At 39.9% G+C, this 25,029-nt stretch overlaps 1 protein-coding gene across 1 annotated transcript; it reads right to left on the minus strand.

Annotated features, from left to right (window-relative positions):
- On the minus strand, positions 1-24,507 carry LOC137265239 (myeloperoxidase-like). The gene is made up of 14 exons (XM_067800593.1): positions 24,477-24,507; positions 15,610-15,812; positions 14,420-14,549; positions 13,214-13,413; positions 12,411-12,605; positions 10,346-10,445; positions 8,923-9,029; positions 8,435-8,536; positions 7,685-7,774; positions 6,861-7,021; positions 5,816-6,369; positions 4,642-4,811; positions 831-930; positions 1-725 (listed from the first exon to the last, which is right to left on the minus strand). The coding sequence occupies exons 2-14, from the start codon at positions 15,803-15,805 to the stop codon at positions 299-301; spliced, it is 2,532 nt and encodes an 843-aa protein (XP_067656694.1). The 5' UTR covers positions 15,806-15,812; positions 24,477-24,507; the 3' UTR covers positions 1-298.
- Between the last annotated feature and the right edge of the window lie 522 nt (positions 24,508-25,029).

The raw sequence follows: 25,029 nt of genomic DNA on the forward strand, positions 1-25,029 counted from the left end.
TCAACTGGCAAATATTTTTTACTCGAGCAGGCCACAGACATACAACATGCACTTTGCTTTCAATTAGTATAGTATCCTCATTTTACAGTATTACAAGAATCAAGTTCTTTGGACATTGTATAGACAAGGACATATATCACCTGATTACTGTCCTGCACCACTACATGTGTCTATCGGGGAAAACTGCTTAAGAGAGAATTTGGGGAAACATATCAAGTATTCCATTCACTTAATATTATCGAAGGTGCAAAATTTGTAAATCATTTCTGCTCAGTATCGTGATACATGTTTGGCCTCATCAGATGTAATCATGAGGTACCGCCAGTTCCTCTGGACCTGTCTGATAATACCACCCACAGTATGTACTTTGTTTGCTGGAGCCTGGACAAGTGCATGGAGCATAAGGAAGGACTGGAACTTGACTGAGACTGACTGGCTCCAGAATTTCCGCCTGTAGTCCTGTAATGCTCCTGCAGTAGCGATAACGGTATCTTTTGCCAGACACACAGCTACTCCATGTCCCCCAGTTGGACCAACTTTTGTTACACGCGCCACAAGTGCGAGTCTGAGAACTCGTGCCAGTGCAGCCACAGGGCCTGCAGGAGCGTGTCCTAATCTGTCGTTTGAAGATGCATGGTCCCCAGATCGACCAGGATCCCCAGGTGGATGAGATCTTTTCTTTCCAATGTTTGAGATTAATTGCAGGCAGGGAGCTGCATGGAACCCTGGAAAAGGGGAATAAGAAGTCATGTTTGCTGTATACTTAACTATAGAAATTGAAATTCATTTATAATTGTTTTATTAAAAACATGTTATTGAAGAATACTTACGGATGTCCCTTGACGAACGCATTCTTCTGGATCTTTGTGGTGTCCGTATTATCACACACTACTCTGGACAGACTCGCCTTGCGGAGTTCATTCAGCTGATCTGATAACACATCAGTAAACAGAGGTTACCTTAATGTAATAAATATTATACCGTACTTTGATAAAACCAAAGCAGTTTCACGCCCGTTCTCACTACTGAGGTGCAACTGATGTCATCAGCCATGTCCAAATTCCGCAAATGACCAAATCTTATGGCCAGTATTGGCATTATTCACAAAGCCATACACTCACCATACCCATTACACACTGTTTCATGTATTCTATCCTGGCTATATCTATATTGGGAAAAGTCAAAAAGATACGTATATATATCACTGTCGCCATGTCGGAGACGATTCACTACCGTTAGTACTGTCATTTTGAAATTGCAGCTTGAGTTTTGGATACTTAAAGGACAACATACTCACTACGCACCATTGGAGTGAGTGAGTGAGTGAGTTTAGTTTTACGCCACACTCAGCAATATTACAGCTATATGGCGGCGGTCTGTAAATAATCGAGTCTGGACCACACAATCCAGTGATCAACAACATGAGCATCGATCTGCGCAATTGGGAACCGATGACACGCGTCAACCAAGTCAGCGAGCCTGACCACCTGATCCCGTTAGTCGCCTCTTACGACAAGCTGAGTCGCCTTTTATGGCAAGCATGGGTTGCTGAAGGCCTATTCTACCCCGGGACCTTCACGGGTCCGCACCATTGGACTGAGAATAAGAAGCCAGTCCATTCAATTCGGAGTAGTTACAGTGTTGAAACCTTTTCGCTAAACTGTCGATACCTACGTTGTGTTTTTTTTTTGTAGATGACAGTGTCACAACGTACCTTTCTAGCTTACAGTATCGATGATTTATAGTGTTACGAGTGTATTTACCGTGATTTGAGATGTTATTAATTATTACTGCGGTAGTTGTAAGTGGATCACAATATTAAAGGTTTTAGTGTTAGTTATTATAGGTCACATTTCACACAGAGAATTATTTAAGCGGTACGTATATATAAATGCTAGTTGCCGTGTTGGAGGGGGACACACATTCACATTACTGGAGTATATACACCATCAATCGCTGCCAACGTTTCATCTTCATAGCCGCCGTCAGACCGCTCGCTGTGTTACATTCTGCATAACTGTTTCTCTTTCGCACTAAGACTTTTATGAGTTTGCTTTATTATATTTTGTGACCCATTGCCTTAGATTTTGTCTCATTTGTATTGTATTTGAAATAAGTATTGTGAAATTGACTTGTGATCTTGTATAACTTGCTCTCTTTACCAAATAATGCAAAATTTGAATCATTGTCTTGAATTACTTGTCTTTGTTCTGTTTTGCTGGTTCACAGGGGGTTTCTTACATCATTTGTCACGGCAAATTCTTAACCGTAACAATAGTCAAAACATTTACCAATCTAATTACGATAGGTGTTTACTATAACTGTAGTTCAGTATTGGACAAAGTACTTTTCAACGCAAAAAAAAGAGATTTGTTGAAATCAATATACGTTATCATGTCAATAATTACTTCAAGGTTTGTGCCACTTCATGCAAAACATTATACCAACAATACGTGATCCCATTATTGTAAAATAGCTCATATTACGATCAGTAGTGCATCTATATTTGCAAAAGTCAAATTGAAAACCACTGAAAATATACGTGCGTAGCCGATACATACGTTACTAGAGAGTACCGAATTAAAACAACATAATTTTATGCAATGCCTACTTTTTGTGTCGAGTCATCAAACAGCAGACACATTTTGAGAGAGAAATCACATCAGCTTTATGAGGTAATGTTGTTTAAAATTCAAGTGATAGTATGCATTATTAAAGACATCATGTTAAACATGTTACAAAGTATAATTCTTTCAAATTGTCAGTGTGTGTTTGAACTACTGTCGTAACAAACGGGAAAGCAATGTTGGGGCATCCTTTGGTGGTCCAGTTTGCGGTCAAGGCATGCTAAAATAACTGATACATACGTTATAGAAGGTAACGAAAGTTGTCGAAGGTTTAAAACGTAAATGCCATATCATCTGAGGCCAGAAGTGCTGGTATTTTTAAACATTAATCCTTAAGCTGTCTATCATTGTTACTTGATAATGAGGTACGTGTTGGTAAAGATATGACCTCCTCTCTGAATGATATGAATAATGAAATGAATATGTGATTGTTCAGTGGGGTGGACGAATGGATGTACAAATGAAAGGTACGTTAGTAGCTTATCAGACTTAGGTAATGTATTTGTAATCACATTTGGATTAGTCCTAGATCTTTGTTACGCGAAGAAGCATAATTATATGGTAACTTATGTATCGAATTGTATTATACATCCGTTACTCATTTGTGTCTTATTACAAGTGGGTAAGAGTGGAGCGGAAAATCAGACAGAAAACCGGTAAAGGCAGAAAGCAAAAGGACCCACCGTCAAGAGGGAGAACTATCGACAATACAGTCATGTTATATTCTTTTTGCTAATTTTATGATGATAAATACCGTGATTGATTACCCTGACATTTTGTTTATGGAGGACTAGAAACAATAAAGGAAAAAAGACAGAATCTTGTAATCCTGAAGAAAAGGATGCTGATGTGTTTTAGTTGATGTTTTAGGTCAGAAAAAGTATTATTCTTCCTGATGAAGTGTTACCTGATAGAATTGAAAGTTGGGCTCCATACTTTGCTGTTTGTACTACATAAAGTGACCGGTCATTTTCATGGGTTTTATGTTTTTGCAACTGGCTATCGATCAATAGTTTTGCTACTCACCGTTTGGTCTTCTACCCCCACAGATTGTAACCTGGTTTGATTTCAGACAGTTTTTGCAATTTGTTCTATTTTTAAGCCAAATCTGAGTAATAATGATTAGAAGTCTGTTGACATACACATTGTTAAAGTTTGAAGCAGACATGTATGCTACTAAATCGCCAAGCCATGCGGAATAACTGATGCGTTACTCAAATAATTCATCACATTGTCACTTAATTCTCTGGTCAGGAAAACAAGTCACGGTGATGTATCAGGTGATGATATTTTATAATTCAAGGTGCCACACTGAAATAACAGCTGTATGGTTATTTGAAAATGGCTGCTGCTGAAAAGATGATATGTTATAGGCCATATGCCTAACTTTAGAATGTGAAATGTTTTTGCTCAGAGTTTGGGTAATAGGTTTTTGACTTAGGACGCTTACCCATGTGCACCTCATCACTGAGAACGTTCGTTTATTTAACAGTCTAATAACACATTAAGATATTGTTTGTATACATGAAAGAAACTATGCTTGAACGTTTTAGTTAATGCCATTATGAAATTGTTGCCATGAACAGTATATTTGTTCAGCCAGTTTCAAAACATGCGATTTTTTTTACAGTGGAAGCTTCTTTTTCAAAAAAGACACAGTTTACATGTCAGAAAATATTTTTTTTCCTGTCATGTAAGGCTCAAAGTAAGCCTTACGCTTCATGAGTTTTCATCGCCCGCATTCAGTAATCATTCCAAGACGAGAGCAAAATTGCATCGACAGAGAAGGCTGTCAAATGTATAAACACCATTACTTCTTGTTGAACATAAATGACATTGTTTCTTACGCATAATGGTTATACCATCTACCCACAATAATGGAAATAGAGTATTATTCTATAAACATTACATTCTGTATTGATGCAGCCAGAAAGATTTGCTTAAAATGAAATAATATACACCAAACCCAACACTGGTGATATGAGAAACCACTGTTTTCAAAATTTAAACTCACATTGAGTAAATTTGACATAAGCGTTGTTTTCTTCAAACCAGAATCGGTCTCCTTTCTTCAGTGCCTGAAACTGTTTCCCCAGGAGACAGGTGAATGTGGGACCCAGGAGTCCTCCAGGAACAGGTGTCTCCGACAGAGCCCCAGGAAACAGGTCGATGTCGTGGATGTGTCTGTAACAGATATATTATACCTATGGATCGGCGCCACTCAAATCTACGCTAAGTGATAGATAAAGTCTACAGCAAATTCCTGTCTCAGTTGTATTTGGTTTGGTTTGTTGTTTAATGCTGCACTAATTGATATTCCAGCTATTTTGCGGCGGCCTGTAAATAATCCAATCTGGACCAAACGCCTCAGAGATCAACAGTATGAGCATAAATCTAGGCAAATGGGACCACCCGATCCCGTATGACACCCATTAAGACCTTAAGGTGCTTAAGACCAATTCTAATCCCGATATGTACAGGTTATGTCTGTTGTACTTGTCATCATTTGTTGTTGGTGAACATGCCAACGTATGTTCGTGGGGCGTGGACACAACCTATACTGACGCTAAGTCCCTGTTTGGACAAGAACACAATAAACGTGCAATTTGTTTCCCTTATTTTAGTAAGCATTTATCCACAAAGTTCGGATTTAGTATTTATAATACAGGGGATATTGTCACTTTACCAACAAGACACCAGGAATATTCGACTGATTATCATTTTGTAGTCATAGTTTTAACAATATCCCAAGGTGACACCATCAAATGAGGCTGTTCAAACACATATAAAGCAAGCAACAAACATTTTTGTCTTAAAGTTGCATAGGAGGACTGATGTACCTACAAATTAATTTTCATAAATTCATAAACTTTGTGGTTTCCGTTTTTAATATGTATTACAATCAAACAGCATGAGCATCGATCTGCGCAAATGGGAACCGATGACATCTTTCAACTAAGTCAGCGAGCCTGACCACCCGATCCCGCTAGTCGCCTCTTACGACAAGCATAGTCGCCTTTTATGGCAAGCATGGGTTGCTGAAGGCCTATTCTACGACGGGACCTTCACGAGGTTTACAATCAAAGGAAGTAGTAGGAAAGAAGTATAATAAAATGCATACATATACATTGTCAAGTTACACCCAAACATAAACGAAAGCAGATTGTTTGAAAAGGGTCCGAACTCACTTGTACACCTTCTTCAGAAGGTTCGCCGCAGATGTTGTGTGAGTGGTGGAGGCAAGACCGGAGAAGGATGTCACTGTTGGAACGTTACAGAACTTCCTCCACTTGGTGTAAGACGGGAGCCCGTGGTCTCTTCCTCTCTGGATGTTGAGAGCTGCCAAGTCCAGACTGTTGCCTTTACTGTCAGCAAACAGAAAGTCCGTAACCTCCTGCGTCAGCTTGTGATCTGTATTTTGAACACCATCCTTGGCCAGACCTCTACAGTAATGACCAACATCCCGGTTGTTGACGTTCAGAATGAGACTCGTGTTGCCGAAGATCTTGCTCAGCTGGTCCCGGCCGAGATAACTATATGAAGAGCTGTAGCTTGTAAAGTGGCTGTGGATCATGGAGTGTCCCATCCTGAAAGCAGCTGTAGCAAAGACGTTCCTGATGCTGGGGTCCGTCGTTGTGCTGTAGACGTTGGCGTAAGTACTTCCAGATCCAATTGACAAGCCATACTTCTTCATAGCGTGTGGACCCATAATGATAGGCAAGTATTCGTCGTACGTGATTTTCTGAATTGAAGTTTATATATATTTGCATTTCCCTTCGCAGTCCTTCATGGTAGCATTTGGCATATACTGGGGATTACACTTTCTAAGTAAAGTACAGATTCTAGTGGTTGAGTCCCATGCAAGGTGCATGCGTGCAGGATTTGTTGGTTTTGTTTGTCTTTTTCTTTTCCTTTTCACACACACACACACACACACACACACACACACACACACACACACACACACACACACACACACACACACATGAACAGTACTTTAGACTGATTTCAAGCTCTGAGGAAAGTCTATACTGACTCAGATTCACATTGTGAATATTATCCTGAGATCTACGAGGTGGAACAGGCAGACCCAAAATAATCATTTGAGCATAAACGATATTCAAAGATCGAACGCTTCACCTGTGTCATATAGATGGTTGATATGATTTAGTTAGGGGTTGATATTAGCCGGACTGGAAAAGCAGTAACTGAAGATGGCAAGAATGTTCCCACCTGTGCGATGGCACCGACTATCCTCCTGGTTTCCTGGAAGAGTTTCTCATCGTTCCAGTGACAGTTGAGGTGTTTTAGTATTGCAGCTATTCGGTTGTGTTCCTTTGCGAAGATGGTGTGCGTGCTTTGAAGAGTTGGATTTTCATTCACTCGATGATCACCTGTACGGATAAAAAAGTATTTCGGGGAGCTGAAGTAGTCCCTCTTGCATTTTGGTGTTATCGATTTTGCAAGGACGAGACCGAGAGTTGCCGCCAGTATGAACATGCCATTTCTGCAGTTATTCATAAAGTTCATGAGATAGTTCAGACGAATAGCACGCAAGGTCATAATTTTGTTTTCAATTTCCAACGTTTTGCGACGAAATATTCCAAGATACTGAGTTTAAAAGGATAAGCCGTCAATGCTAATAGCTTGTAAGGACACAACGGCTAATTATTTTGAATGCACAATGTTAACTGCAGGTAGTAAGGATACTGGACAAAAATAGAGATATATGCAAACTTTGATATTCTGAATAACGATGTATTTGTTCATTGACACGTTGATAAAATACCAATCCTAAAACTCGCAATATATCTAACTTATTCTGTCCACTATACATTGATAGACGAACTCTACCTTCACCTTTCCATAGATTGAACTCCATCCGCTAGGGGGCGGTGAGATAGCCTAGTGGTTAAAGCTTTCGCTCGTCACGGCGAAAACACGGGTTCGAGTCACCACATGGGTAGAATGTGTGAAGCCCTTTTTCTGGTTCCCCCGCCGTGATATTGCTGGAATATTGCTAAAAGCGGCGTAAAACTAAACTCACTCACTCATACCTGCTAGGAAACAGTAGCTTGGACGCTGTGGCGTGGTACAACTACGTTGAGAATCGGCAGGCAAGTATGGGGATTTCATCTTCAGTCGACCTGAAACATATTTCAGTGTAAACGTGCCAACGTCGTCTTGATGTGTTCGATTGATTATCGATTACCTTTGTTGTGCTTCTTTGAATAAAGACTTGTATATTTCAGGATGTAACGAAAATGTTAAAATCCTTCTGAAGATGGCTCAAACGATTAGTTGTGGCTCATGGGTACTGGCTATATTACGCCTATTCGCCAACCAATCGCAAGAAGTAAACTGCAAGAAGACTCACCTCTCTCTCGAAGAATGTGATGGACGAAAACACGACAAACCAATCAGAACACGCATAATGATTGCAGTACTTCGATGAAAGTAATCCCGCGTATTTAAATCGTGTACTAGATTGAGCCTATTTCTGGCGAACGTGTGGGCTTGTATTTGACGATTGTGTATTGCGTTTTTGAAGAACCCGACACTGTCTTATCCAGTAATAATCATAATTACTAGTAATCATAAGTAATCGGGGCTCCCCTGTTACGTTAACTGTACCAACATCTCTGAATGCAGTCTACAGAAATAAACTGACTGTCGCACTGATGTATTCAGTATTATGAGTATTGTGTATAAAATGTATGGAGTATATATAGCGTGAGTGATATCTGAGGAAATTTGGGAGATGAAGTTATTCCATCTTGGAACTGACTGTTCGTACGTTTCCTTACCATTCACAAAAGTCCGTAATTTCTTCTGCTCCGCCTGTGAGGACCCATACACATTTGAAGCGTCTACGCAGGCTGTAATCTGGTTCAGCTGTTCCACAGGAACTGAAACAACCGTATGCCAATATTGTCATTTTCATACTGTGTGACACAATGCATTTTCATTTATGTCCTTACGTGTCCTTACTGGATTCGTTAGGCGACACCACATATCAAATATGATACTGGCATATGCAACACAGCATTTATTGTCAGATCTGTGTCCCTTATTTCCCAAACAAGGCAGCTATCAGGACATAAAATCTTAATGAGATTTCATAAGTATGCGTGTCACTAATAAGATTTCCTGCTTGTGTCTGTCAGTGATGATATTACCTGTTTGTATGCATTTGCTGGTGATATAGCCTGTTTGCTTATGTCAATTATGACATTACCTGCTTTGTGTGTCATTATTGACATTACCTGTTTGTATGTGTCATTGATTATATTACCTGACTGGCAGTCAGCGTTTCCTACTTGGACCGACCTCACGAAGTTCATACAGGTTGACTTGAAGTGTCGGTCGTTCGGTGGAATGACGATGGGGAAGCACTGGGGCCTGAAAGGACGAACACTGACCAGTACAACATAGCACAGAATGAACGTGGATGATTTGTTCAGGCTTTTAAGTTTGCTGTGGAAGCTTGAAGGATGCCACCATTAAGACCTGGTCTGTTTAGCTCACATCCCCAGCAGATGTAATTAAACATTTCCAGGAAATTTATTTCTAAAAACATTTTACTTTTAATTAATGTGATGGCCTGACATTAACATAAGACTGCACTAACAAACTTCACAAACTGTACTTCACAAACCATCATTCTCTTCCCACAGAGGTCACTCCTGCCATATCTTCCTACGTAACATCTGTTCTAATATTTCCTGACCCGTGAAGATTCGGCGTAGATTAGGCCTTCAGCAACGCATGCTTGCCATAAAAGGTGACTATGCTTGTCGTAAGAGGCGACTAGCGGGATCGGGTGGCTAGGCTCGCTGAGTTGGTCGATACATGTCATCTGTTCCCAGTTGCGCAGATCGATGCTCTTGCTGTTGATCACTGGATTGTCTGATCCGCGATTGCATGACTGGGTTCTGTCTAGACGAAGGCTGGGGAAGAGGTTTTTACCTCTCAAGAAGAATACGGAAAATATCTAGACCTTGCAAATGATCACCTTTGAACGTCGCTGATTGTACAACTATTTATTTGGTTGCAAGCAACCGCGAATCCAGAACACTCGCACGATAAAACAGAGGTTACGTTGGAAGATATGACAGAAGAAACCTCTCCGGGAAGAGAATGGCAAACAACAAACACCACTGCTAATTCTAAAGTGAAAAACTGGATTGTTGAACTCTAGTGATGTAACTATACATTAATAAGCATAAACAGTAAGTGACCTTTCCATTTGTTTAAAAAAACTCGTAATATAATCAAGGGAAGTAGGTCTAAACCCGCATTGTAGGTCCAATACAATACGAATAATAGACATTGGCGCTTATTTCAACATTCCAGTACATTGTTAATATACGAATTTAAAATATGCATAAAATAGGATGTCATGTTTAAACAAACTTGAATAACTTATGCATAACTATTTCATTTGTTCCTGCGATGCCAAGAAGCTTTTTGTTGTTGTTGGGTTTTTTGGGGTTTTTTTGGGGGGGGGGGGGTCGTTTCTTGTTTTTGTTTTTAATTTTGTTGTTTTTCTCTTTTAAAAAACAACAAAGCCACCTTACAAGTTAGTACTCACTATCGTTCCAAAATCTAGTTTTTTTTAAGTGGAGTTATCTTCTATCATAACCGACCAAAACGTCGCGTGGAGATGTAAACACAGACCATGTATTGGATCCTATATACAAATGAGAATTACCCACCTGTTGATCACAGGCGGTATAAATGGTTGAAATGAAGCAGCTCTTTTTCCTCGATGAAAACCAGAACCACAGCACCCAACAGCTCCTCCGCCGTACGGACCTGTATCGATTATCATTATCAAGACTTCGTTAGTTATAAATAATCCGTACCTTCTTGTGTTGCGATCCAACTTCCCAGTGGCTATCAAGCATCAGGGTGACGTTGTGCAAAAAAACACCAGTGCTAAGTCTATGTTAAGGAATGGGAGTTACGGTCACCTTAGCTCTGTACAACGGTACACTGCAGCTGATCATGTAAAAGATTACTAGGATTGGATCTGAATCGTTCAATGGACTTTTAGCAGCGAGTTCTCTAGACTAACAGACAGTCTCTGAAATGAACATATTTTTAAAAAGTTCTTAGTAGAAAAGATAAAATGAAATGAAAAGGAGCCTTGAGACTTTCTTCATAATTGTGGAATTCTAGATTCCACATTTTCTACACTTGCTTGGGATTTCTTGAATATATTTTCTTCATATGTGAGACTGCGAGTTCTCGTGATCATAGAATTGGGTTCTTTGCTTTCACCTGCACAAGCGAAAGATGGTGTTGTGCAATCATAAGTTTTAGTTTCAAAATACTGAAGTCAGTATATCGATATATTTCATTCACTTTTTTCTTAATACTTTCTTTTATGTTGTGTAAACAGTTCCTTTTGGCGATGTAATAACCTGTGATTTGTATTAAGTCAAGTCAATGTGTTGGGTTCTACTAGACGTATTACAGGCCCACGTCGCCCTAAAACTACACAGCCAACCAGCCAAGCAAAAACATGTGAAATGTTTCATAATTTCACAAGAAATCATAGATATCTGACGAAATATACATTCATAAATAAAATCTATATGGATCACTTATTGATGCAAAATGCATGAATTACGTAACGCATTGTAAATATATTATAGATAATAAGATAAGTGGCTTTTTTCCTTCTTTCTTGTACGCGTGTACGTGTGCCTTCTCACAAATATCTCGGAAGGGAGAAAAATAAGTTGGATCACACATCTGTCTTCTTTGATGTACGAAGTTTGTTTTCTTTGTCGCATTTAAAGACTCGCTTATACTCGCTAAATTGCATAACAGTTTTGAAGAATCGCTTATTTGCATAATAGTTCTATTGATGAATCTCTAAATTGCATAATAGTTCTGGCGATGAATCGCTAAACTGCATAAAGTTCTTTGATGAACCGCTAAATTGCATATTTGTTCTATTGATGAAAGGCTAAACTGTATAACAGTTCTATTGATGAATAGATAAATTGCATAACAGCCCTGGAGATGAATCGCAAAACTGCATAACGGTTCCATGAATGATTCGCTAAATTGCATAATAGTTCTATTGATGAATAGCTAAACTGCATAACAGTTCTACTGATGATTCGCTAAATTGCATAATAGTTCTATTGATGAATAGCTAAACCGCATAACAGTTCTATTGATGAATCGCTAAATTGTATAATAGTTCTATTGATGAATAGCTAAACTGCATAACAGTTGTATTGATGAATCGCTAAACTGCATAATAGTTCTGAAGATGAATATCGAAACGTAATCACTTGCTCAGCGCCCTCTGACCAGGAAGAGCCAGGCTAGGGGTGGTATCCAGTAGCCCATGCTTATCGTAATGGGTTCAGGGGGTCAGGATTGCGGACTTGGTTCTCACATGTGTAGCTCGATGCTGATACTGGTTACTAAATTGTCAGGTCCAGAGTAGATTATTTACAGAACACCGCCCTATGGCTGTAATATTGCTGAGTGCGGCTTTTATCTCGGATGCGAAACTATCAGGCAAACCCTGAATCTGTATCTAGAGTATGCTCACTTCGAGGCACGAACCAAGGGATAATGCCGTTGTAAACCCTATAAGCCCTATAAACATATGTACCAACCAATTCGATAAACTACTAGAATTTACAACTGAAAAGAATGTTTAAATATTGAGACGTTGCTGCAGGCTGCGGTAATGGGGAAAACAAAGACTGTGGTAATTTAATACACTTTCACATAATACAATTATACTGTTACCGGCAGTCAGCTGTTGAGTCGGTGTGCTGGTGATGTCGTGATCCAGGAACTGACCCCACTGCATCAACATGTGGGTGTAGTAGGCGTGGCGGTCAGCGTTTGTGGACGGGGTGTGAACAGTCGTACTGACCAGGCGGGCACTGGGTAATTTTGCGTTCCACCCCTTGAAGGCTTTTTCACGTGGGGAGGAGATGCCTTAACAGATTCCCAATTAAAGTCAGTCGAATAATGAGATGATAAGTACCGTGCTATCACAAGTACATAACCAGTTTAACATGGTATGATCCATACCCTGTATGACGGAACCATACCCCGATTTCTCGAAACAGACTCTGAGTTTGGACTCAGTGGTTTTACTCAAACTTCCCAGCATGGACTGTATTCGATATTTGGTTTGTTTGGTGAGGTTACTCAAGTTGTTTGAGCATTTGTACTTTTAAAATGCAGTAGCGTTAAAATTTTGACTGTTTCAAACTCGCAAACTAAGTTTGAAATTTGAGTAAATACTTCAGTTTGTTTCGAGAAAACGGTTCCAGGGCCACAGCGAGCCCCACACCTACATGCATCCATATAAATCACAATTTGACAAAAAACATTTTCCATGCATGCCGTGTCAGCCCAATGTTGAAAGAAGGTTACATTTAAAGCAGATCTTACTCGTTTTACATTTTAGTGAAACCTCAAAGCCGAGCCATGCTACTAACAGACATTGAAGCATGTTCAGGATGAACCTGGCATGCCGAATGGACACTACACAGTGGGCCGATATATTTTCGAACAAAAGTCCAGTGTGACATATTCACCATCATCATATGCAGAGGGTAAGTATCGCCTCATTGGAATGGATGCCTTGCCCCAGTTTGGATTGGCGAGGTTATTGCAGGAACCATCAGCTGTTCGATACTTGGAGTACTTGTTACACTTGATGTAAGGTTCGCACCTGATCTTCTCACCGACACGACTCCTCAGCAAAGATGGAACGGCTTCTACGGGCACGTTCGCCCTACATTCATCAATGATGAGTGAATTAGTGAGTTAAGATTTTTTGTCAAATCGGCAATTTTGTAGCCACATCGTGACTACCAACAATTGATAATTTGACAATAAACAAAGATAAATTATAAAAAAAGGACAGTTAAAAAATATTTTTTCCAGATTTCAATTTCAGCCATGTAACCAACACCAAAACAGGGAAACTATAAATGATAATACAATATTAAACCAGGCTATATATTGCTAACTACTATAGGTAGACCAGCATGCTAAGGACCATGGTGATTTACAGTACAGTTGCCTCCTGCATGGACTTTCTCCGGATTTACCTCATCCCCTCAGCCGTTGGTAATTTAGACATATTTAGCCATATGTGAAAATAGCATATACATCACGATTCAAAATAGTAGTAAGTATTAATTTGCAATGAATGCGCTGTGACTTACGTACCCTCTAAGGAGGATAAGAATTTTATAATACTTCAGTCCCCTTTGATAGTACAGCCACCAACAATTTAACACTAAGGCATTATGAACTTCAGTATGCGAGTGAATGAGTGAGTTTAGTTTTACGCCGCAATATTCCAGCGTTCTGTAAATACTCGAGTTTGGACCAGACAATGCATGAGCACCGATCTGCGCAACTAGGGACAACCAAGTCAGCGAGTCTGACCACCCGATCCCGTCTGTGGCCTCTTACGACAAGCATGGTCGCTTTTATGGCAAGCATGGGTTTGCTGAGGGCCTATTCTACCCCGGATTTTCAGGGGCAGAATTTGAGTAAAATAAGTAATAGTTCAGGTATCCCCATACATTCTAGACATTGCAGTGGTTGATACTATTGTATCTAATAAATATTTTTTTCTGTTCAGCTTTCATTTACCGCAATGTGTAAATTTCTTACACCAGTGAATCGAGAATTTGGTTAAGCATGTTATTTTGAATTTTGAATCATTTGTTGTGTAGGTTCCGTAAACAACATTGTAGATTAGGACATGAACAACTACAGCATCTTACGCCTGCAACAACTGTGTAGCTTGGATCACATTGATCCGGTGGTTGTTTCCTTTCTCAATGCTCTCAGGTGATGTGAATGTAAACTGATTGAGCTGATCCGCTGTAGATCCTGGCTCTGATGCAGCTTGGTCTGTTGATAGACATATTCATGAATACACATTATATAGTTTGACCGTTGCTTTAAATTTCCAACTGTTAACATATACAGTGTATGAAGCACACAATACGGTACACATACCAATGATTGTTTTAGACTGGTTGTAAATAATGACGATGACGATGACTAGGTCTGTTTTCTCCTAATAATCTTATGTTATCAATCAGAGATTTTTATACGCACAGACAGGGAACATATTTGCTAAAAGGCTCATATATGCACAGATGTATTTTGTAGTAACTGTACGTAGGCTTATTATATACCTCATGCTTCTGTTGGCTATGAATGGGCATCTAACTGAGATAACCTTTCAGCCCCACTAGGCAATTTGTATTGTTGCATACTCCCTATGGCGTTGAGAAGGAAAGAGTATGATTGTACGCAGATCCTAGCACCATTCATGCAATGTCACCACGAGAAACTAGAAATGGACCTCACACATTGTGCCCATGTGGGGAATGAAACCTGGGTCTTCAGATTGACGAGGGGAGGCATTATTCATAAGGAAATATATATATATATATATATATATATATATATATATATATATATATATATATATATATATATATATATATATATATATATATATATATATATATATATGTGTGTGTGTGTCTGTGTGTGTGTGTGTGTGTGTGTGTGTAAATAGTAACAATGCATTATGGGAAATTATACGTAGTACACAATCCCTTCTTAGTTTACAAGATTCAGCTAGATTAATAGGAACGCACAAACACACGAGACCAATTGTTTTCCAGACTGATATTGAGAGGCGCCAATTCTTGTAGGGGTGACATTTCAATACTTCATAACAAAGGCTACCCGTAAAACACAGTATTGATGATAACGTACAATGATGCTCACGCTGTTGATCACCCAACTGCATGTTCCAGACTAGATCATTTGAAGACCTCTGCCATAAAATTGGAGTATTGCTGAACCAGTACACAAACGTTAACCAACAAACAAACAAACAAAATCAGACACTGGGTGATGGAAACAGTGATTCACCAAGAGAGTGGAATCTTACCTAATTCCAGAAAGGAATCTTCTTGACTCCGTTCCATCTCAAGCTGAACGTTAGCCTGAGTGAGAGCAGCTTGTTGTTTGACTGGGGCAAGGTTGACGCTCGCAGCTTCGATTTCTAGGGAGGACAATGCTCCATCAGTGTTTGCTACCATCAGCAACACAATCAACGATGCAGTTAGCACTGCCGGCTTCAGCATTGTGCTTCTGGGTGATGAAAATAGAACACTGTTAGCATTTAAAGCAGATAATACAATAATGGAACAAAGTAGGTGATCACGGTACAAATGCGTTTAGCATCAAATACCACCTAGGCTGGTAATCCTGGGTGATAAGAGATCGTGACTCTTCTGACCTTTGTAGTGTGGGATGGAATGTGAGAAAACTGAGGCAAGAGCGCACCCGTTTTGTACAGTAAGAATTCTGAAGTTTTATTCTAGAATTTTCTCCAACTTATTATCACAGACTTGCTTGAATATTTCAGATGTTCTAGAAACTTCCAGAACATGCGGTGACTCGAGTAGCTACAACGACTAGCACACAACTGAGCTCGAATGAACTGCATCAGGAACAATGTAACGCAAATAACCTCTTCAAAAATAGAAACAAATAGGATAAAAATAATACAGTAAATACAATAAATAGAACTGGCTCATAACATCACGTGCATTTTTACTGAACTGCATTATGCAAACAGCATGTTATTGCAAACAGCATATTATCGATTTACCGTAAATGAATATGCGTTTTCAGAGATTTGAACTATGCATGCGTGCTTCAAAGATGACAGGTATATTTGAACATAAGGGATATCAACTGTTTCTGCTAAACTTTACAGATAGATATCACAAATCCCTTCACAAATCAAAACATCTTAAGAATATATAAAATGTTCACATTATATTTGCTATCTCTAAAATTCAATAACCCTGTGGATTTACATGTGCTTTGTCCCCTGTGTCAAGGGTCATAAATCAACGCTTTTCATGGTCCAGTCACCTAAAGGTTCCGGGTCCAGTCCCGCTCGCCGTTGTTTGAACAATCTTTGCTCTTGGTGCTCATTTGTACCTAACTAACAACACACTGGTTACTCGCTCTACTAAACACCGAGTCAATCAAACCACAGATAAGAGCTTGCTCCTTATATAAGCATCTTGTTAATTGTCTTGCCCAGAAAATGTGAATACACAACCCGTTTTTCCGGATAACAACTTCTGGTATTCTTTATAAGAGATACTTCTTGCTCCTTCACCGGGTGAATGATGATGAAGGAGCAGAGATTAGTTCTGAAACTTAAAACAAATTCATAGATATGTTCGCCCAACTTGCAAATGCCTTCCAAGAACTTGTCAGAGACTGGTTGTAGCTAACTTTGTATATTTGCTCTAGGTTGATCGGCAGACTTTGTCAGAAATGATTACGGTCTTGGTCTCTCGTCTGTTTTTTCAGTTACTTTCAGCTGCTAAATATACCTCTATCCTTCTACCATGATTTCTAGTATTTCTTTTCCGGAGTAGAATAGGCCTTCACCAACCCATGCTAGCCATAAAAAGCCGACTATGCTTGTCGTAAGAGGCGACTAACGGGATCGGGTGGTCAGTTGCGCTGACTTGGTTGACACATGTCATCGGTTACCAGTTGCGCAGATCGATACTTATGCTGTTGATCACAGAACTGTCTGGTCCAGACTCTCGATTATTTACAGACCGCCACCATATAGCTGCAATATTGCTGAGAGCGGAATAAAACTAAACTCCCTCACTCACTAGTTTAGTGACAGTGATCTCAGGAACAAACCTCTGTGACAACCAGCAGGCAGTCGATCAAATTAATGATTTGGTCAGTTCAGCGCGTTTGTATGATAAAGTGTCATAGTATTCCTCGGGCGTTCATCTTTGATATTAATCAATGGATTGTTTCATCTGGGATTGATTATTTACTGGTCACAATCATTCAGCTGCATACAAAAACAAGAACACTACAACCGAAGGTGTGTTGACATAAATTTTATATCTTAACTTGTATTTGCAACGGAATTATTGTCTTAACTTGACATCGTCTGGCAGGATTAAGTGTTGTCAAAGAAGATTTTGAAATTATATATTTAATTTATGGTATGGACATTTAACCAACTGACGTCGTCAACCATCTGGTCCAATACTGTTTTTGTTCGTTTACAAACTGTCGCACGAAGAAGATTATCGTACGTCGATAAATTGAATTTTTTTTAAAAAAAATAATACTCCCGCCTATCATTGTGTAACGTCAATCAAAATGGTGATTAAACAAATCAGTTTCTGTAATCCTTTAAGCACATGAGACATTAATCCTAAAATCAATTCCGCTTCGTATATCTGATGAACACATCAGAACTTGTCTTATATGATATGAAAGATGTCACTTCCCGATGTATAAGGAGTTTGATATAGTCGTTTTATCGATGAAAAGTATTTATATATTTCATGTTAATACATCATTAAACACTGATCTGGCATTCGTTTTCGCCGGCAGTTTGCATATTGTAAATGTTTGGCGGGGCATGACCAAGTCCAAACATTAATTACATCTAATCACTTGTAGTATTGCAACACTACGTGCTACGTGCTACGTGCTACAAACTGAAATCTTGAAATCTAGGCAATCTCAAAACGAGGTTCTGCCGCTAGAAACGTTTGGCGGTCTGGTGCGACTTGATATTTTATCAAGCACGTTGTATTTGACAAACGTACACTTAATAAGCGCAGAGACACATACAAGAGTAGCCAATGAGCCAGATGAATTTGAATGACTGTATGACCCCTTTGAACAGGGTCAGTCCGTGACGTCTTAGTTACCGCCATGCTGCTGAAATCTCTCCATACAATTAAAAACGATTATTTTAAGGTTTAAAATTAAAAGTCATTTGTTAATACGATTTTCCTTTTAAACAATGAATTTGAATTCAGCGTAACCATGGTTCTCTGTAGCATCCCTTTTCACTTTCATACACTAGAAACTTGGGATTGGCTGAAAAGTAGGTCATCGTCTGAATTGGTTAATGAGCCTCACGTTTCGGTTCGACATATTTGCAGGAAACTATATATGTATCTACTTTTGCAGTGAATCATTTGTTTTATTTTAATTTTTGTGATTGGTCGTGAACTCATATTGATTTGATTTGATTAGTAATTTGTGCATTAGGCAAAGGTTCCTGTGACATTTTGGCTGGAGTTTCCTGCTTAGGGATCTCAATAGAGGTAAAGATGTAAGAATGTTTGCTGTTTTACGCCACACCCAGCAGTACATCAGTTGTCATTAGGGAAGTGCAGGAAGTCAACCACCTGCCACGTCGCCGGCACGAAGTCATCAAGGCTACCACTGTTATGCTGACTTTCAGACACATAATCAGGGTGGACGAACATGCGAAAGGCCTTCAGCAACCCCTGCTTGCCATAAAAGCCGACTATGGTTGGTTTATAAGAGGCGACTAACGGGATCGGGTGGTAAGACTCGCTGACTTGGTTGACACATGTCATCGGTTCCCAATTTCGCAGATCGATGCTCATGTTGTTGATCATTGGATGTCTGGTTCCAGACTCGAATATTTACAGACTGCCACCATATAGCTGTAACATTGCTGAGTGTGGCGTAAAACTAAATTTAATCACTCACTCATTCGAACCTTCAGTCAGAGTGTTCTGGTGAAGCAAAGAAACGCAACTCTGCACAAGCACTTATACGTGGTACACACGTTGCAGTGGCATGTGATCATATAATTAAGAAGTAGACACGGAATAATCTGTTCTCTCGAAAATGTTTTAACGTGTTCAGTTTTAATCTTACCAAGACCTCAGAGATTTGAGGCCTTATGTTAATGTCCTGAGATATAAATCTCTTCCCCGCCCTGTTTTTGTATAATTGCCGAAAGCGCCGATAAAAAACAAATACGGTGAAACTGTGTCACCGGGTCGAACAAACAGAATTTTCACGGTCCAGTGACCGTAACGCCATCTCTGATTGCTGTGTCCGACATTTTGCCAAACTTCAGCCCTGCTCGGCGTCACGCCACACGTAACGGACCTGTGAAGGTCCCGAGATAGAATAGGCCTTCAGCAACCCATGCTTGCCATAACAGGCGACTATTATAAGAGGCGACTAACGGGATCATTGTGTGAGTCTGTGAACAAAATGGATATGCTATCAGCGGATGCTCCCAAACTTATCCTCGGGGACTTTAATAGCTGTAGTCTAAAGTCATCGCTACCACACCTATATGAGTATGTGAACTGTAAAACACGAGGTGAGAAAACAATTGACCTTTGTTATGGGACTATCAAGAATGCCTATAAATGGTGTTGTCAGCCACCTATAGGAACATCGGACCACCACGCTGTTTATTTAATCCCAGCTTACAAACAGAAACTTAAATCCGAAAAACCAGTGGTGAAATCAGTGAAAATATATTCCCCTGAAGACCTTGGTAAGTTGAAAGCGTGCTTTGACAGTACAGCTTGGGATGTATTCGAGCAGGACTCAGATAGTGTTGACGAACTGTGTGATGTTGTAACCTCTTACATAAACTTCAGCGTGGACTCTATTATACCATCTAAAACAATCAAGATCTACCCCAACAACAAACCATGGGTGACAAAAGAACTGAAATCTTTGTTGTGTGAGAAGAAACGTGCGTTCTGTGCTGGAGACAAACTTGGAGTTAAATCAGTGCAAAAGGATATTGTACGCTGTTCCAAGGAGTGTAAGATTCGTTATAAGGAAAAACTAGAATCTAAATTCCGAGGAAACAATCTTCGGGACGGATGGAAATGTCTCAAAACCATTCTGGGAACTAATAAGAAACAATCGGAGATCAATGTGAGTGACAGTTTTGCTTTTGCTAACGAGCTTAATGACTTTTATTCGCGTTTCGATGTTAATGATTTCTCGGATGAAAGAAGTGTTATTCTGGATAACCTGGCTGTCAGTGATCATCTTGACATTTCTACTGACGACGTGAGAGAAACATTCAGAAACTTGAACGGTCGCAAAAGTGCCGGTCCAGATAAATTGGCTCCTGTGATTCTTAAGGAATGTTGTGATCAGCTATGCGACACATTTCAATGTGTTTTCAAAAAAACTCTTCTCCAACATCAGATACCTGTCATATGGAAAACATCTCACATTGTTCCACTTCCGAAGATACAAAATCCCAGAGTGTGTAATGACTATCGTCCAGTTGCCCTTACGTCTGTTGCCATGAAGAGTCTTGAACGGATTATCAAAAAGCTACTAATGCGAGAAGTAGAAGACCAACTCGACCCACTCCAGTTTGCCTACAGACAAAGACGGGTACAGACGACGCTACGCTTACTCTCCTGAACCTCATCTACAAACATCTGGAAACCAGTGGTAATTTGATAGTGCCAAATCAGGTTTTGCATGTGCAGTTGATCATGTGATCTTAGCATCGAAGTTTCCTTCATTTGCACTTGTTTGCATTGGCCTCAAGAATTGGAAACAGTTTTAAACCACAGTCCTAACGGTACTTAAAATGTCCCGGTTGTCACATGTGCAACGTGAACGTGCCGTTGGCATGTTACAGGCGGGAAGATCAGTTATTGATGTCTCAAGAGCAATGTGATGCAGCCACCGTACTCTGTATGACTTGCGAGGCCGTCTACAAAAAACTGGCACCACTTCTGACCGTCCAAGGTCGGGTTGTCCACGTGTGACGTCACGAGCATAAGACCGTCAAATCGTCCTACGTCACCTACCTGACAGATTTCTGCCTACTACACGAACCAGGGCTGAGATGTTTAGAGGTCGACTGTCCTCACAGACCATTCGAAATCGGTTACGGGCTGCCAATCTCCATTCTCGACGTCCATATCGTGGACTAGTATTGCCGCCGTTTCATCAAAGTCAATGTCTGCTATGAGCCTAGCGTCACCTCCGATGGAACCAGAGAGACTGCAATTGAATCGTTTTTAGCGATGAATCCACGTTTACCCTCAGATTCGTGGCATAGGGGCTTGAGACAACGTCGTGAACGGTATGCCCAAGGTTGTGTACAGGAAGTCGACAGATTCGGGGGCGGAAGTTGCATGGTATGGGACGCGTTGTGTGGGAAAAACCGTTCCCGACTTCTGGTCATCCGTGGAAACCTCACAGCTGCTGCTTGCCACGACAGGGTGCTCCCCCCTGAAGTCGTTCCTTTCATGGCGGCTCATGGTCCAGATCTACAGTTCCAGCATGATAATGCTCGATCGCATACCGCGAATTTCCTTCAAAACGCTGAAATTAACGTCATGGACAGGCCATCGATGTCCCCTGACCTTAATCCAATAGAGCATGTTTGGGATGTACTTGGGAGAAGGCTTTGGAACCAACCTCAGAATGTGCAGGAACTTGGCGCTGCCTTGCAAGAGCATTGGCGCAGAATCCCAACCACATGTTCACAAGCATCAGTCAGTCGATGAGGAGATCGGGCTTGACAGTGGTGAATGCGCGGGGGCGGCCATACACAATATTGAACTGAGAAATTTCGAATTTGTATTCTTGTGACTTGACATTCTGTATACCCATGTTTTGGAGCGGCGAATTGTCTGCAAAGTTCTCCGCGAAATGTCTGCGTTTTGACAGGCTTGTAAATGACTTTCACAAATATTTGTACAAAATTGTTACTGGTCAAGGTGTCTTAACGACCAAGAAATGAAATTTTGCATGCCACTTTTTCCATGTGTGAAGGCTGGAAAAGATAATTGACAAAAACAAATCAAGCAGAAATTATTTTGCCTTGGCCAGTGCCTTGTTAAACTGAAAATCAAGTGGATCGTTCGCCACTGTAGGATATCCAAGCAGTAACTTTTGCAGAAAAAAACACACAAGGTTGTAAGTTCCATGTATGTCTTCAGCTACCAAGTTCATGCAGTTCATAAAATAGTTTATCGTGCTATATGCTTTGGGAAAACATAAGGGATCAATGATGTTTCTCTCGGTTGAATACATTGTGAATAAGAGAGAAACCACTTCCTTAGTGGTATGCAATGTCAAGGGAGGTAATTACTTGGGGGAGAATTAGGGGTAATACTATATAAAGAGGTGTGTGACAATAGGTCTCCTCTCTCCCTAATCACGACGGAAGTGTTAATATTACATTTTTTTGTAAATGTGTGAGTGTTACAAAATATTAATATCATTTCTATTTTCAGATTGTACATCTGACGTGTCGAGTGATGCTCGTGCGTGTGGATCTTCCCTTGTCGGGTCGACCTGTGTTTTGTATGGTCGAGTTGGTTGGTGAGCCTAATCACGCATTAAAGTTTCTCTATTCAGATTCAGACTGACGAGTCATTCTATAACTATTTTTGTTTATTTGGCTGTCGAGTCATGATAATACGGAATGCGGAATATGAAGGAAGGAAGCTTCTAATGAAGCTTAAACAGTTGACTTACATCTGTTTGTATGATCGATCTAGCAAGTGAGCCTAATGATGTACTAAAGTTTCTTATTCAGAATACGTTTATTTGCTTATTTGGTTTTCGTTGGGAGAACACGGTCCAGAGTAATTTTCTCTTGAATGTAGTTTTTGATCTCTGGTTTTCGTGTCGGACAGCGGTTCCATACCTGATGATGGAGATTGTGTGTTTGGAATGTTGCTGTGGTTATGTCACACTATTTGCCGTATGTCGACACTGCGACCGGGCCAACATGCATGTAATGTTTGTTGTTAGTGTATTGGTATCTAATGTTGTCATTGCACGTTTTGTAAGGAAAACATGAAAGCGTACGTGTTCCTTTAATCTTTCTCTGGTTTCTTCACGGGCCTTGCATAGCCTAGCTGAAAAAAGATAAGGGAACACTTGTTGCTTCATGCAATCCCTTATTTCCTTCAAAATATTTCAATAAGCTTGTTCATTATCCAAGAAAGCACCGCAGACTCCAGAGTACCTTACACATTCATTGAATGTTTCCCGTCAAATAGAAAACTGACATTGACTCCATGTGTTTAATTTTAGCACACGAGGAACTTTGGGTTAAACCTACTCCATTTGTTTCTCTAGTTTAAGCAAACAATTTCGAGGATCCTTTTTCTGATTCATCCTATTATTTGCTGTAGTCTATAGCCACTGTACATGAACGTCAAAGCGTTTTCTCATGAATGAAAGGTATCAAAAAGAACGGCAGCAGATACTCTTGTATATGTTCTATAAAGTAGGTTCAGTATACCGCCTCTCATGAGACGTAAGCCCTCGTCCCGCCCAATGGATGTGTTCTCCTTATTTTATTGGTGTAGCACCAAACATGATAAATGTGATGCGATGAAGCCTAAGAACACGATGCACTGTTAATGTATACTAAAGCTAAATGTCTAACTTTCAGTTTAGAAGATACTTAACATACGTGTATGACCAAACTGTACTCTTCAAAAACGTACGGGTAATAAACTTTCCATTCTGGATAGGAAGTGTAAACGTTAACAAACGTTTCAAGGACAGACATCCTGCGAACGCACCACAACTATCTCAAAACATTCAATAGCATCATATCAACATTGTTTGACCCCGATAAATCTCCTAAATATTATTAATCGTAAATAAAAAAAGAAGATCCCCTACTCTTTTTAAGAGTATATTACCAAACACACGTTAATAACAATTACCTTAAATCCCCATGTCCAAAATACCTTCATGCACATGCATAAGTACAAATGTTAATTAAAACACTGTGCAATCCTGGAAATACAATCCAGAGATGACAAACCTTTATGAATGATCAATTTAAAGAAGTTGATCCTCAATAAGGTATTGTCATCTCTATACCACCAACTTCTAGACTACCACCCAAAAAAATAGTACAAACTAATCATTCACTTACAAACACACAGTACTCACCTCAGAGTTGTAACTCTTGCATGCAGGTGTCTTCTGTATTAGCCTCTAGCCTGCGTTAAGGGATTTTATATCTCTGTAAACACCAATCAGATGGCTCATGCTTCTCATCGCGGACATATCCGTGTCTGGGGACAAATCAGCGAGAGGTAGGTGACGATAGCTGAGATCTGGAGAATGTGTGTCATATAAAAGGATGGGGTTCAACAAAATCGGGCACACGTAACCTTAATCTGGATAGGTTTTACTGTAACTATTCTGTGTTAGAGACAAAACTGACATTTTTGGATCTGGAGTTTACAGTATATTTGACTTAGTAAAGATACCAAATGCCACTATGCACGGCCTTCCGTACATGCGGAATGCCTATTTCAAAGGAATACATTGTATAAAACTCCACCAGCAATGCAGTGCTATTGCACACAACACTATGTGTACACGACAGACAGACAGATATTTTATTTCAGTATTACCTGACAACGGACACATACAACAATATATTAATAAATTAACACATACAAGTGGGCCACCCTTAAGGCTTATAGGAGACTGCTAT

Source organism: Haliotis asinina, chromosome 15, assembly GCF_037392515.1.
Source record: "Haliotis asinina isolate JCU_RB_2024 chromosome 15, JCU_Hal_asi_v2, whole genome shotgun sequence".
Taxonomy (NCBI): Eukaryota; Metazoa; Mollusca; class Gastropoda; order Lepetellida; family Haliotidae; genus Haliotis; species Haliotis asinina.

Coding starts and splice junctions, on each gene's coding strand:
- LOC137265239 (XM_067800593.1), bottom strand. CDS start 15,805: ATGCTGAAGCCGGCAGTGCTAACTGCATCGTTGATTGTGTTGCTGATG. Junction 9,030..10,345: donor ATACCGCCTGTGATCAACAG/GTGGGTAATTCT, acceptor TCGTCCTTTCAG/GCCCCAGTGCTTCCCCATCG. Junction 7,022..7,684: donor AAGCTACTGTTTCCTAGCAG/GTATGAGTGAGT, acceptor TTATCCGTACAG/GTGATCATCGAGTGAATGAA.